General features: G+C 44.1%; 1 protein-coding gene across 5 annotated transcripts in view; it reads left to right on the top strand.

Moving 5' to 3' along the window:
* The first annotated feature begins 90 nt into the window (after nt 1-90).
* zfr2 (zinc finger RNA binding protein 2) overlaps nt 91-14,186 on the top strand; it is a 34,113-nt gene continuing 20,017 nt past the window's right edge. For all 5 annotated transcript variants that reach the window (XM_063201115.1, XM_063201117.1, XM_063201116.1 and 2 more), the window contains exons 1-9: nt 91-165; nt 1,026-1,275; nt 1,909-2,023; nt 3,078-3,335; nt 4,181-4,551; nt 5,823-6,005; nt 8,325-8,595; nt 12,743-12,906; nt 13,588-13,707. In XM_063201115.1, coding sequence (XP_063057185.1) covers nt 113-165; nt 1,026-1,275; nt 1,909-2,023; nt 3,078-3,335; nt 4,181-4,551; nt 5,823-6,005; nt 8,325-8,595; nt 12,743-12,906; nt 13,588-13,707 — 1,785 coding nt within the window. In that variant the 5' untranslated portion in view covers nt 91-112. The remainder of the gene's footprint in view (nt 166-1,025; nt 1,276-1,908; nt 2,024-3,077; nt 3,336-4,180; nt 4,552-5,822; nt 6,006-8,324; nt 8,596-12,742; nt 12,907-13,587; nt 13,708-14,186) is intronic.

Raw genomic sequence — 14,186 nt, forward strand, 5'->3', positions numbered from 1 at the left:
AAGTGATGAGCAGCATCACATACAGTTCAGAGAACAGTGGTTCGCGACTCGCGAGTGGCTAAGTTTTGTCACATGACCACAGGACCGATACAGCGGTTCTGAAAATGTCAAGATGGCTGCAAGTAATTATTATGGGTTCACACATGGTGCCGGTCCTCAGTACAGGTAATTGCCGTGTCAGCGCAACTTGTCTCAGGCATAACATTATTTATCGTGTCCAGCAGACATACTGTAAACCTGTTATAGTTACGTCGCGTTCGTGTTTCTAAAGGCACAGCAGAACGAGGAAATGGCTAAGCTAGCTATGGTCCTAAGCTTGCTAGGGTAGTTAAAAAAAACATAGCTAGCTACTCAAAAAGGTTAGTCGTGGTTTTGTCAGTGTGCGAAGCCTGGTGTGAGTTAATTTTGTCATGTTGTGATGCCTAAAGGCATCGTGTAGAACTAATCATCTCCTGCACACGCAGTGGATTATGTGTGCAGGGGTCAGGGGGATTTGACAGTACCACAAATTTATGGCTAAAGTTAAACGACCTATACTTGGTATATCAGCCTAGTGGAATAGACGAGAACATTACCTAAAATCTGTTCAGAGATTTGGCTTAATCAAGTTATGATGACGTGCTAAATGAGCAGAGACCTGAACATTCCTGTTTGTTCTGCATTCAAAAATCAGCACAGCGATTTGCTACTGTATTCCTGGGCAAAGCAAATGGATTTCCCCCCCCGAAGCATTTCATGCAATAACGCATTTGTTACTATGACATTGCTATTAAAAAGCTATAATTCCTTTTGTAAGAGTGTAATTAATTGAATAGATTGACATTCATAATTGTTATTATTGTTCTTATGGTGTTTTTGCTGTTGCATTGGAGAGGTGATGGGTGTTAGGCTGGCCTTTCATTAACCTCTGCCCTAGAGGGGGGCTTAAGGAATAAATCTTGTAGTCCAGTGCTGAGTATGTTACTAATACTAACACTCTGAGACCTTTTATCCTCCCTGCTATCGTCCGCTACCTATCTCCGCAGCACGCAGCCTCCCAATGCATACTCGCACCCGACCTCAGCCAGTTACAGTGTGCAGCCGGCAGCTGGGGTGGCCCATGCTGTGACAGCATCGTACGCCCCAGCCCCAAGCCCTCAGGCAGGCCGGCCTGTGGCGTCTGCCCCCTACCCTGGGTATCAGACCCAGCCAGCTCCAGAGTACAACTACCGCCAGCCGGAAACCACACCGCAGCCTACAACTGTACCACAGACCTACCAAGTCTTCACAGAGGCGGTTAGTGGTGGTCGACTTTAAATCCTCCTCCTTTCCTCCTGGTGGTTAATTAACCACAGGGCTGGCGGCCACAAACTACAACTTTCCTTGTCAGGGATAATGTGTTTTATACTGCTATAGTCACCTTTGGCACAATGCTGTGTAATATCCAAATCCATTCAATATCCACTAAATGGCTTTATTAAATATTAATTACATCATATTAACTGTCTTTTATGTGTCACACATAGACACACTGTAGAGAAAACAAGTCAACATTCAAATCACATTGACTTAATATCTAGCATAATAAGCTTTGCCTTCTGGTTTAGGAATAAAAACATTCCCATGGCAGTTGTTACACATTTAGAACAGCCAGGGCTGCTGACAGCTTTGGCTGGGCCTGGGACAAAGACATCTGAAAGGGCCCAAACCCAATCTATACAATGTAATGAGGATCCAATTCTGGGGCCCCTTTCTTCCTGGGCCCTGAACAAGTGACCCCTTTGTCGCCCCTGTTGGCTACCCTGAATACAACATTCAACATGATGTTCTTGTTTAATATTTTCTGTATGTCATTGATATATGTAACAGTTTGCTGCACAATAACATGAAACATTTTGCTCCTTCTGCCCAACTCTGAAAATATTCCAGGATAACTACGCCTATGGCCGTGCTGCGTCTGTGGGCGCGTATGAGAATAAGCAGTACTATCAGACCACTGCAGCCCCTGCCCAGCACACCGCTACTGAAACCTACTTTCAGCAAGGTGATGAGGCTGTTCTTGTCTAGCGAGCGTGTATTGTCAGACACGAATGTATTGACTCTTGCTATTATGTATTTGTAATGTGCTTTGGACATACAAGGACCTCAGGGGATTATACTAGTAGATGACATGTACAGCTGTAATGAAGGTGGCGAAACTATTTATATATATATATTTATTATAATTATAATAATGCAAAGCATTATAAATGCAGAATCAACTTTATAGTTGTGATGTTGTGCTTTATAAATACGGTTTGATAGATTTTGATATTTAGCAAAATGGCAAGTGAAGTCTGTTTTGCAGATTGCATTTAACATTCACTTCACCACTGGTGTGGGAGACTGTTTTCTTATATAAGATAGGACACTTATGTGGAACAGCTGCAAATTAATAATTAAGATTTTCCTTTGCAGATCCGTGTTTCCTACAAAACATTTGTTAGTCGGGGGTGTTTGGGGGGTGGAAAGGTTGTGTTGTGTTTAGTTTGAAATATGTTGTGTGTTTTGTATGAAATATGAAATACATACAGTACTATTTTTGCATCTGCACTTGTTGTTCTGTATATTTCCTGTGCACTTTGTATCTGCTAGTGATGTTGGCTATGATTATGTCCTCGTTTGTAAGTCACTTTGGTTATAAAGCGCTTGCCAAATGCAATATAATGTATTACAGTAGCTTGAATATGTTTTTATAAAGCAAACAACTTTAGAAATTAGCTTAAGTTTGCATTTCAATAGATTAAGCTTATTTTATCCTCACAGGGGACCTAGTCAAGGTGACAGGTGTTTATTGTCAAGGTCTAAACTGTAAAGCACTGCAGATGCAGAAGAGCTAACACGGTTGTCTGCTCTCTTGTCACCTGCCGGATATAATGTAGGTTTTAGTAGAGTAGAGTATCATTTATTGATCCCGAGGGAAATTAAGATGTCAAGTAGCATACATACATACATAAATACAGAAGAAGACACAAGGACATTACACACGACATTGCACATAGATTCACACATTTTTGCTTCCTTGCACATATATTCACAAAGTTTTACTTCCTTCATAGGGTTGAAAAGTGGCTACAGCGCGGTCAGCACAAGCTACAGCCAGCCGCCGCCCCCTCAGCGTCAGGTGACCGCCTTAAAGCCCATCGCCCCGGCCAGCTCCGTGGCATCCAGCTACAGCATCTACCCACCGCCAGCCTCCACCAGCGTCCAGCTGCCCCCCACCCCCACCCCCACCCCAACCCCCGTGTCCACCTACACCCACACCCCCAGCTCCTCCTACAGCGTCAACTCCACGCCTGCGGCCACCTCTTACTCCGGTAAGGTCAGAGATGTGTGTATAAAGTAGAAGTACTGAAGTAGAGTTACTGATGTAAATAGAAATAGAAGTTACTGATGTAAGTGTAACACTAGTACATGTTAATGCATTGTTTTTACACACCAGTTATTCCACTCAACCTAGAGGTAGAAGTTACTGATGTATCTCACTTTTGTGAGGTACAATTTGAGATGCTAATGGCTGTATTTCAAATGATTTCAGTGAGCAGTAAATTGAAGGTGCTATGTAGAAATAGGAGTTATTGATAAAAGTGTAACGCTAGTGCATGTTAACCCCTTAAGACGCGGCTTTATAAATTTGTTGTTACCAGTATGGTAATGACCAAGTTGTGGTGCATTACTAAAGGGCCTGTGTTGTGTCATAGTATTCTAGTGCTATGGTAGTTACATTTCAATGACTATTACCGCGTGCCACTGGAGGTACGGCGCGCATTAAGGGGCTACAACATAGTTTGTACACACCAGTTATTCCACTTAACCTGAGGTAAATCTGAGGCGCTGACATCCTGTGTGCTGGTCTATATTCACTTGGCACAGTTTGACCATGTGGCAGCTGAAGCACTTAGCACTGTCTCTGGGGAGATCCCTGTCCACATTATACTGTATTTCTTATGCATCTGCCTGGAAAACCAGTGCCACTTTCACCTCATGTGAATGTCTCTTTAGAATAGAACTCACTGTTTAGAAGTTTCACCAAATAACCTGTTGCATGTACAGTATTTGCAAGCCATGGAAACGATCATAGACAAATGTGTGTTTTAAGAGCTGCAGTGCGAAACCAAAGACAGGTGTGTTGAATAGCTGTCCTTTCTTTCTCCTCTCGCAGGCATCAGCTACTCCAGTTATGATTCGACTGGAGGTTACACCTCCACCGCGTCTTACTACCAGGCAGCCCAGGCCCAACCACAGCCTCCCCCACAGTCCCAGCCCCAGCCCCAGCCTCAGGCCCACCCTCAGCCCCATCCCCAGGCCCAGCACCATCCCCAGCCACCTCCTCCCCAGCAGCCCCCCACCAAGCAGCTGACCAGCTCCTCCTGGAGCACTGTGGGCAGCACCATGGCCACCTCCTCCCCGGCCCACAACTCCTACAAGAAGCCGGCGTTCCACCAGAGCAAGCTGCAGAAGCCCAAGGGCCCCCCCAAGCAGCCACAGCTGCACTACTGCGACATCTGCAAGATCAGCTGTGCAGGACCACAGGTAAAGGCACGAATAGACCAAACGCGACATGAGCGATTCCTGCAATGAAAGTAATTGACTTTGTATTGTATTTTTTATGCAATTTTATTTAATTTGACTTTGTATTGTAGTCGCGGGCCACAGAAGAGACAAAAGCGATTCAGGCGACTAGAGGCGATTCAGGCGACTAGAGCGACAGTTTGTAGTTGAACTCAAACTAATATTATGCAAATTAGCTATGATGCGGTTCGGCGACAGCCGCCACAGCCAATGGGAATGTTGGATTGCTTGTATTCTGCTTTTAACGGACATACTCTGGTGACTAGTCGCTTCTATCGCTCGTATCGCTCTTGCTGCACAGCAGCCATTCTCTGTCGCTTGAATCTTGTCGCGGCCAGCCTATTCGCCCGGCGACATGTCTGGGAAAAGATTTTCTTTCACTTTCAACCAGGGCTCTAAATTAACAACAGCCAACTGACCAAGTGCTGGTGAAATTTCAGTTTGGCTGTTAGAAAAGACCAACTTACTAGCCACTTTGACCCATTAGTGTGTACCGGTATGTGTTTGGCTAGTAAGGTTAACATCTACTAGCCATTTTGGCTGGTGATGAAAAAAGTTAATTTGATTGGTTAGTTATTTAACTCATTCATTGCCTTGTCACAAGAAGTAATATGCTTGCTGTATCGTGGCGTGAACTGCTAGACTGGTAGAAGTCCAGTTGCTGACAACTAAACAAAAGGACGGTAGGTAGGCTATGAGTCAGGCGCTGGGCTTCCGTTTGCATAATATTTGCGCTAGATAATACATAATATATATATATACAGTATTTAGTAACACTTCATAACCAATGCTAAATATAAGCAGGATAGTAATAATAGATTTTACTTATTGTGCCACTTTGAAAACACCCATGGACATGCACTTTAAACATAAATAATACAATGTATAAATGTGCATTTAAATGATCTGATCTACCGCTGTAGACCATGTATGGCTGATGTCAATAACTTGCTCCTCTACTTGGAAAAAGATATTCAAAACCAGCTTATCAGGTAACACATTTACAGTGTTGTAGCATTGCAGCTCCTGAAGACAGGCCCATCCATCATCACCCTTGCCACTGTTTGGATTGTACGTACCAGGTAACAGTAGTGAAGGGGCACAGTGGCAAACGTAAACATGTACAAATACTTTTTCGTTTACATTTGGCTGGGCCTGTTGTTTGTCTTCGCCCTTCCCTTCCCTTCCCTTCCCTTCCCTTCCCTTCTCTTCCTTTCCCTTCCCCTCTCCAGACGTACCGCGAGCACTTAGAGGGCCAGAAGCACAAGAAGAAGGAGGCCACGCTGAAGACGGGCAGCCAGGCGAGCAGCGGGCCGCGTGGGGCCCAGACCCAGCTGCGCTGCGAGCTGTGCGACGTCTCCTGCACCGGGGCGGACGCCTACGCCGCACACATACGCGGCGCCAAGCACCAGAAGGTACTTACTTACAATAGGCCAAGTGGTTCTCAACCTTTTTCGAACAAACGCCCCCTTGACCTCATCATAAGCATCCAACGCCCCCTTGACATCATCATAAGCCTGTCAATGCCCCCCGTAGTACTGAAAAATAAAATAAACTATTGCCCCCCCCAATGGGAACTAAGCCCCGCCCCCAATCAGCTGTATCCTTCTCAACGCCCCCCTGCAGCTTTCCAATGCCCCCTGGGGGCTGTACCGCCCCCGTTGAGAAACACTAGGCTAAACCATTCATTTTGAATTACTTCGTAATACACAAATGGTCTGATTACGCTTCTCTGGGGAGGGTTTTCAGTTGGTTTTCAGACGACCGGTGTTACCAGCCAATAAGCGAACGCATAGCATACGCCATAAACGTCAACTGTCAGCGATTGGTCAGAGCTCATTTCAAACCAGAGCTGAGCTCACTCCTCCAGCCCTAGAGCTCCAGTGCATTGAGGATCCAGACCTTAAGTGAATTACGAAGTAATTAATGTGGTCTGGTAAAACCAGGCTACAGCCCCGTTCCGATGAGCTCCCTTTTTTAATCCATTTTTTATTTACGTGACGTTTCAAGGGCCGTGGTGGCCCAATAGGTCACGAAAATAAAAGATTCTTCACTTCTAAATTTAGTGCATTTTTTTATTATCTTGTGTGAGTGGTTCATGCTGCACCAGTAATGGAAAATACAGAAACAAACTACACATTTCATTTATATAGTCCTAAGTTGTGAAAGTATCTAAAGTACTTAACAGTAAAAGAAGTAACTTTACCGGCTACCGCCAATGTAAAACACATCTCATCATCTCAGCATCAGAGCAAAAGCTTAAGGAGGAGAATAAGGGAATAAATCAATTGGGCACTCCTGCAATGGAATGATTCTGCGGGCAAATTGAGACATTCACTAGCTGCTACTCCTTGCGATAGCCAGGTGCCTTGGTATCGCTAATGACCACGGTAAGAATGTACGTTACTTTAATGGCTCATTCAAAAGACAGATTCTCTCTCCTACCGTATAGCGGAGTGTCCCACCGCAATTACTGCATAGGGCTTGGGTTTCAGCCAGAGGGCACCCTGCCACTTTTACAACCTCAGGAGGTGTCAAATTTCACTGTATGCTACACCTCCATAGCATAGCGTCTATTCATGTGACAGATAAATCCTTGCATTCGTGTCCACACACAACCTAAGCCTATCGCTGTGTAAATTAAATCTGAATATCAGTTGGCGTAAGTGCTAGCAGATGTTACATACTTCTTCAGTAACTATTATTACTGAAGTAATTAAAATGTTTTCAGGCGCGTTGGTTTGTTTGTCTGTCTGTCAACTGGATAACTCAAAAAGTTATGAACGGATTTTGATAAAATTTTGGAGTTTCTGAGTTTTGGAGTTTCAAAGAGGTTGTTTACTTTGTCTCTGCCTCTGTGAGGAAGCCTTCTGGTGCAGATGGGATCACTGGCAATCTGACTGTTAAATGAAAAACCTCAACTACAGCATAGTCTTAACCCCTTAGTGCAGAGCCTATGTTATAACCTCACTGTCACCAAAATTGTAATGGCTATGTCTTAATATGTTACTTAAGGATCTCTGCAATGGCATAGCAATGTTGTTATGATGCAGTTGAGTATTTTCAGCAAATAGTGAATATGCCCGCAGACGACCCCATCTGCACTAAGAGGCTACGTATAAAGCTGAATCCCATTACACCCCTTGGCCCTATGCCTTTCCCCTTCCCCTCCGTTTTGCGTGTCTACATGTAGGGGTAGTGGCGTCTCAATTCACATAAATACAGTGTGGTAGGGGTATGGCGAAGGGCTTTCTACCCCTTCAGATTGAGATAATCCGATGGCACACTTCAGACGGAGGAGTACGACCAAATTCCCTGAATTTTGGTGACAATAAGCTGATAAAGTACTGTAATAGAGGCTTCTGCATGAAAAGGTTAACCAGGTCCAGCTGCTCAATATGTTGGGCACTCGATTCGACACATTGTCGACCCGGGTTTCATTCTGGACCGATGTCATTTCCCCGTCTCTCTCTCCCTGCTTATTTCCTGTCACTCTGTTACTGTCCTATCATAAAAGAGGTGTAAATAAAAAAATAAAAAAAAGTTAATCAAATCCGACAGGTGGACAAAGATGCGTCCGTCTATGCACTCTGCCGCCTTGTGGACACAGGAGGGAATTACAAATAGAGAATGCGTTTCAGACGGACCGACCGACGGACGGACTACCCTCTCATAGAGATGCTGGGACGGATCGAAAAAAGAAGAGCTTAACCTTGTCTTGTTTTTTTCCACAGGTGGTGAAGCTGCACACGAAGCTTGGCAAGCCCATTCCCTCTACTGAGCCGGTGTTGGTGAACTCTGCGGCAGTGACCACTACAGTGAGCGCTGGAAAGCCCGCCGCTCCCAGCGTCACATCCTCTGCTGTTACTGCTGTTACTGCCACCTCCGCTACCACCGCCGCTGCTGCTACCACCACACCTGTTGCTACTAAAGCTGCTCTACACACCACCGCAAAGGCCTCAACACCCGCAAAAAAGCCCGTCCCTCCCAAAGCACCAGCCGTCGGTAGGACTCAGTCTTTTTTCAAAAAGTGCAGTCAGCTGCAAATTGTTGTTACAAGGTCTTTGGGTGTGAGCAAACAGATTTGAACTTTTTTTGTAGAAAAGCCACACTGTCGAGTGTGATTCTCGCCATTTGTTTTAGTGGGTTAGCATGACAGACAGACGTTTCGGCTGAAGAAGGCAAGGGCCGAAATGTCAGTAGGACTCAATCACAACAGTAAAACCCATGTTGTTGGGTTTTTTTGTCTACTGTAGTGAGGGAATTGGCAATGAATGTTAATGTGTAAAGATTTTGCCTTCCGTTGAATGATGAGATTAATGTTTTCCTGATTGTCATAGATATCAGATTGGCACTTGGTGGCATTGCCATATTTATCTAGGTATATAGTGTATAGCTGTGCACCAGACATGTTCATAAGTCGTTTTCCCCTAGTCAAAGTCAAGTCTCAAGTGTTTGTTTTGGTGACTTAAGTGCCACTTGGGTCCTCTGCTATATCTCAAATGACACACTTGCGCAATTCAGGCACTATATTTCAGTGCGTAGGGTACTCGCTCGCGTTGAAAATTCAGTACACTGAAAGTTCAAACTTTCCATCAACACTACACATTAAAGACCTCAGTGCACTGTGTACACTATGCACTAAACGTCAGTGTACTGACACAATTGCACCATTTGAGACACAGCACTGGACTCTGACTTGCAATGGAAAATTATGTTGCAGTCCTTGCTCAGCAGATCTTCACTCTCAAGATAGTTTTCTCTCTGCAGTATGGGGCCAGTGTGCTTTTAATTAGATTTTATATGTATAAACTTGATAAACAGTTGAACTGAGTGCGCCATATTCAAGTAGCCCCATAATGCACGCTGTTCCATCAGTGGAGCGCTATAATAGTTGTTGAAAAGTTAATTACCATAGTACTACTGACATAACACAGGGTTTTAGTAACGCACTACGACTTGGTCATTACCATTCACAGCAAGTGTATATTGCTGTGGCTTAAAACCTTTAAGAGTGTACCGTCACACCGGTGTGACAGGAATGTTCGGGCAGTGAAAGTTCTATAGAATTCTGGGCGTCATTCAATACAATATGGAATTGTAGAATCTTGCATTGTTATAGAACGCATTCTTTTTATAGAATGTTCAAAAACCCACCCTCTTAAAGTGTAACTTGCAGGTTAAACACCAATAAATCTCATTTTAAGAACCTCAATACATAAATTTAGATGTGATATATGTCAAAATACCGAATTATTGCATAAACAACATTTTCAGAAAACTTTGTCAAAAATAACGGCGGCTTCTTTTAAACAAACATTTAGAATCCGACGTAGATAGAGGGAGTCGCCGCGTTCTACAGACATACTAAGCACCGCAGAGAATAGGCCAGATTATAATATTGTAACACCTTTCCAGACCTATAGGCTAAATTTCAACAAGTTAAATGGCCTTAAACAGTGACAGTATCCACCAGATACCGTCTGAACCATTTTATTATTTAAAATAATAATATTTTTTTGTAGGTTTCCTCCATGTCAATGCGCTGCAGCAGCGCCATGAGGGTGTGCCAGAATGTTATTGGCTATGTGGCACTTCATTAGGTTTCAAAATAACATTGTTAACCGAATAGAATGTCTGATTGATATAAACTCTTAATTTAATTTTATATTTTCGATGTGTTTCCCTCATTGTGGAGATTCTCGATTGGATCCAGAGTCCTGAGTTGGGTAGGCTAGATGTAGCCAAAAGAATCCCCCTCCCCATCACAGAGCTATCGCGCACTACCACCACCACCGACTGTTTTTATTGCCCCAGTTTGCACAGTAAGATTGTCATTATTAGGGTATGTCACATTACTTTTTTGGAGTTTATTAACGCTGCTGTGCTGGCCTATAGCCTAGAAACTTGACTGTGACTTTATGGCGCTTCGTTTTTGTCGAGGAAAAAAAAAAAAACGATATGCTTCTGAAGCATAACCTGACGGTGGTTTTGAACTGCTGGAGAGAGTGAACCTCTTTCTCCAGGCCTACATAGCATATCCACATTTCCATCTTTTTTTCTGAAGTTGAGGACTGCTTCGTACCTCTTGTCTGTCAGTAACCGAATCCCTTCCGACGTTGTGTCTTTTGCGCATGGAGTGGACAGTGTGCCAAATTGGGTCGTAGCAATGTTTTAACTAACCTATATGCAGTACCCTACACTCACGAGAGATGACCAGAATTTGAAACAGGTTTGATTCTTGCGGCGATTGCTGATAGCCAGCTGGTCCAGCGGTGGATTGCGTGTCGTAACCATACACAAAACCAGGCGAGACTCGCTCTTGCAGACAACATTGCTCTGCGAGAAAGATCATCCCTGTCTTCCTGGCGATTCATCTCCTTTGTCATCGTCCCTCTTTTCCTGTTAGTAATTTGGACCTGGCATGTTTATCCTCGTAATTTGTAAAACCGGCAATCAAACGTGCGCGCAGCACTTTACAAAGACGCAGGTATCCTCTCTATCAAAGGAACGCTTTCTCCGCGTGTGGTGTGCTAGATTTTCCGTATCCTCATGGATTGGCAAGACATGTTGGGAGACTTCAATTCAATTCAATTTACTCCCGATTTTATAGAGATATTACGCTATTCATCAAAATGTCAGGACCACATCAACGTTAGTTTGGCAAATGTAACCTAACGTTGGCATGCTGATGCAAGGTCGACGGTGAAACAATGACGCATGCAAATAATAATCGATCTACTTCCCCAAGCATAGCCTACTGAAAATGCCCAGCAAGTCCAACGTGTTTTACACATTCAAATAGGCCTACTCCCACTAAAGACATCTCCCAAACTCAACGACGAGTGCTGCCAGTGCACATTTCGCCCCTAGCACCACACACGTGGACAGCTCGCAATGCAAAAATAGGTAGGCTATATAGGTAATATTTGTGCTGGCATTTTTGTTTCAGTTTTGTAACGAGGATTATAGCAGCTGAAGACTTGATTTCTTCTAGCCTACGGGAATACTTTTTTAGTTTGGTATAATTACGGACAATGCAAATAACTGTTTTTTGTGACATGTGGACATTTTTGGAGGGAATATAATCGAAAGTCCCGCCGCCTGGTTTATTGTTTTGTGACGTGCATGTGGATGAGCTTTATTAAAGTTTCATGTAATAGGCCTACTGAGCAGTGAACTGAAATTGAAAATAGGTTATATGCCATTTTTACAACATGGCATTTTTCTCGGGTGCTATGAGTTATTGTTTTGCACCGAGTAGGAAACGTTTGACGCCATGCCACTCACAGTGAGTGACCATATTATTTCTCATCATTGTCAGCAAAGGGTAGGGCCTTCAACCATAGCCTATTGTATAGTTTGGTCTTTTTGTAGCCTGTAAGCCAATCCCCTCGTGAAACTGTAACGCGCTTCACATAAGAGTAGTGCCGCGGTTTCAGCACCATGGACAGAGGGCGCTAGTCCATTTAGGCGGCAGTCATGTCGTTACTCTACGGCAAATGCCGTTTTTGGGAAAAATATTAAAATAGTCGCTATTTCTAAGTAGCCTATGTAATGGTCTACTTTGAGACTGTTTTAGATTTGCCTATGAAATGCATCTCTCATGTGAAAGCAAAGGAGAGATAGGCCTAGATATCGCCCCCCTGTTTATAATCGCAAATTACGCATGGCCACAGACAGCGCGGAGACCCAGAACAGTTTCATATTCTAGATAAACCGATAGACCCGCTGATCTGTCTTTTTTAATACACAATGCACAAACACAGTAATAGACCATTTTCAATAGCCCACATACAATATAACTGTCCACTTTTCCCAGCCTCTCTACTACAACCAAAATGGTTGGTAAGCCTACATCCACACGCGAGAGCTGAGCCAGAACTTTAGTTGGACTCCCTCTATCTACGTCATAGAGGCTCTGCCAGCGAGGAGCCCAATACTTCAGAAGTAGCTGTAAAATGATACATTTTCATAAAAAATATTGCAGTTTGGCTTTGTTATAGACTGTGAATTTCACATATATGTTTCAAAACACCTCTCCTGACAACATCCAGTATATATTTAGTTATAAATTTAACCTAAACGTTACCCTTTAAAGGTTAACGGAATAAGATACTAATACTACTGTTTGTCATCTGTGGTGCTTTAGCTAGCAAACCTGCGATGCCTGCTGCTGCTGCAGTAGTGAAGATGGAGGTGTCCAAAGCGGCATCCGCAGCGAGGGCTGAAGACATGAGTGAAGATGATGACGAGGGGGACAGCGTTAGTGGCCAGGGGGACATCCAGCCTGTGGGACACGACTACGTGGAGGAGGTAAGTAAATGCATCTGCACTGAATGCACAGCATGAGTTTCTCTGACAAGCTTGGCTCTCTGCCACGTTTCAAAAGACATAGCTGTACTGTTTTTACACAGTATAGACTAGTGTTTCTCAACGGGGGCGGTACAGCCCCCCAGGGGGGGGTTGAGAAGGATATATAGAGGGGGCGGTGCTTAGTTGTGATTGGGGGCATTAGGAGGTAAATGCATCTGCACTAGCTGCCAGGCTGTGCCCTCCTAGTGACGCAATACCTTCAGCGTTGGTTCTAATCAGGACAAGAGCAATGCAAGTACTTTCTGAGCTCCCGAAAAATCTGGAACTCCTCCCACTTTGTCGGAAAGCATACAACCATTAGCAAACCAAGGAAGGTGGATCGACCATACCGTTTGGGAAATGTTAATTGTTATGCTCTTGGTCAGACCATGTCTCGAAGAGATTTGAAAGTCGATGACAATCAGGCTACATCTGCACTGCACAGCATGAGTTTCTCTCACAAGCTTGGCTCTCAGCCACATTTCAAAATACATAGCTGTACTCTGTTTTCACACAGTGTAGACTCACTGGCTGTGACATTGTGTATCTGGGTTGGTGATATTGATTTTTTTTCTCCTCTCGGCTGTCGATTGATTGCTGGGCCTTTTCGATTTTTGTTTTTTGTTTTCCCCCCACTACTAGGTTCACAATGAGGACGGAAAGATCATCCGTTTCCACTGCAAGCTGTGCGAGTGCAGCTTCAATGACCCCAATGCTAAAGAGATGCATCTGAAGGGACGCAGGCACCGGCTGCAGTACAAGGTGAGAAGACCAGGAGGAGAGAACAGCACTGAGGAGGAGGATGTTACATCAGAACACTCAGTCTCTGTTCTCACACTCTGTTCTCGCGCTCAGAGAGCAGTACTGAGAGAGAGAGAGAGAGAGAGAGAGAGAGAGAGAGAGAGAGAGAGAGAGAGAGGGGGGATGCAGATAAACTTATACTACAGGATTCAGCGAGTACAATGCTGAGAGAGAGAGAGTGGGAGAAAGAGGCGGAGGATGTTACACCTCAGGGCTCAGTCTGTGCTTCCACATGGCTCCTCATTCTGTATTTTTACTTCAGGAGGTGTCAAACTCATTTCGGTTGAGGGGCCACATACAATATTGGAATTGCATTGCTAGTCAATCATCTCAATGTGAACGGCGGCCATCAGGAGCATTGACTGTAAATGACAACCAAAAAGTGTTAAAAATCTCAGACAACTACAGCAAATATGGAAATGAGCTAGATATTTATTTCT

The sequence above is a fragment of the Engraulis encrasicolus genome, chromosome 6 (assembly GCF_034702125.1).
Source record: "Engraulis encrasicolus isolate BLACKSEA-1 chromosome 6, IST_EnEncr_1.0, whole genome shotgun sequence".
NCBI lineage: Eukaryota > Metazoa > Chordata > Actinopteri > Clupeiformes > Engraulidae > Engraulis > Engraulis encrasicolus.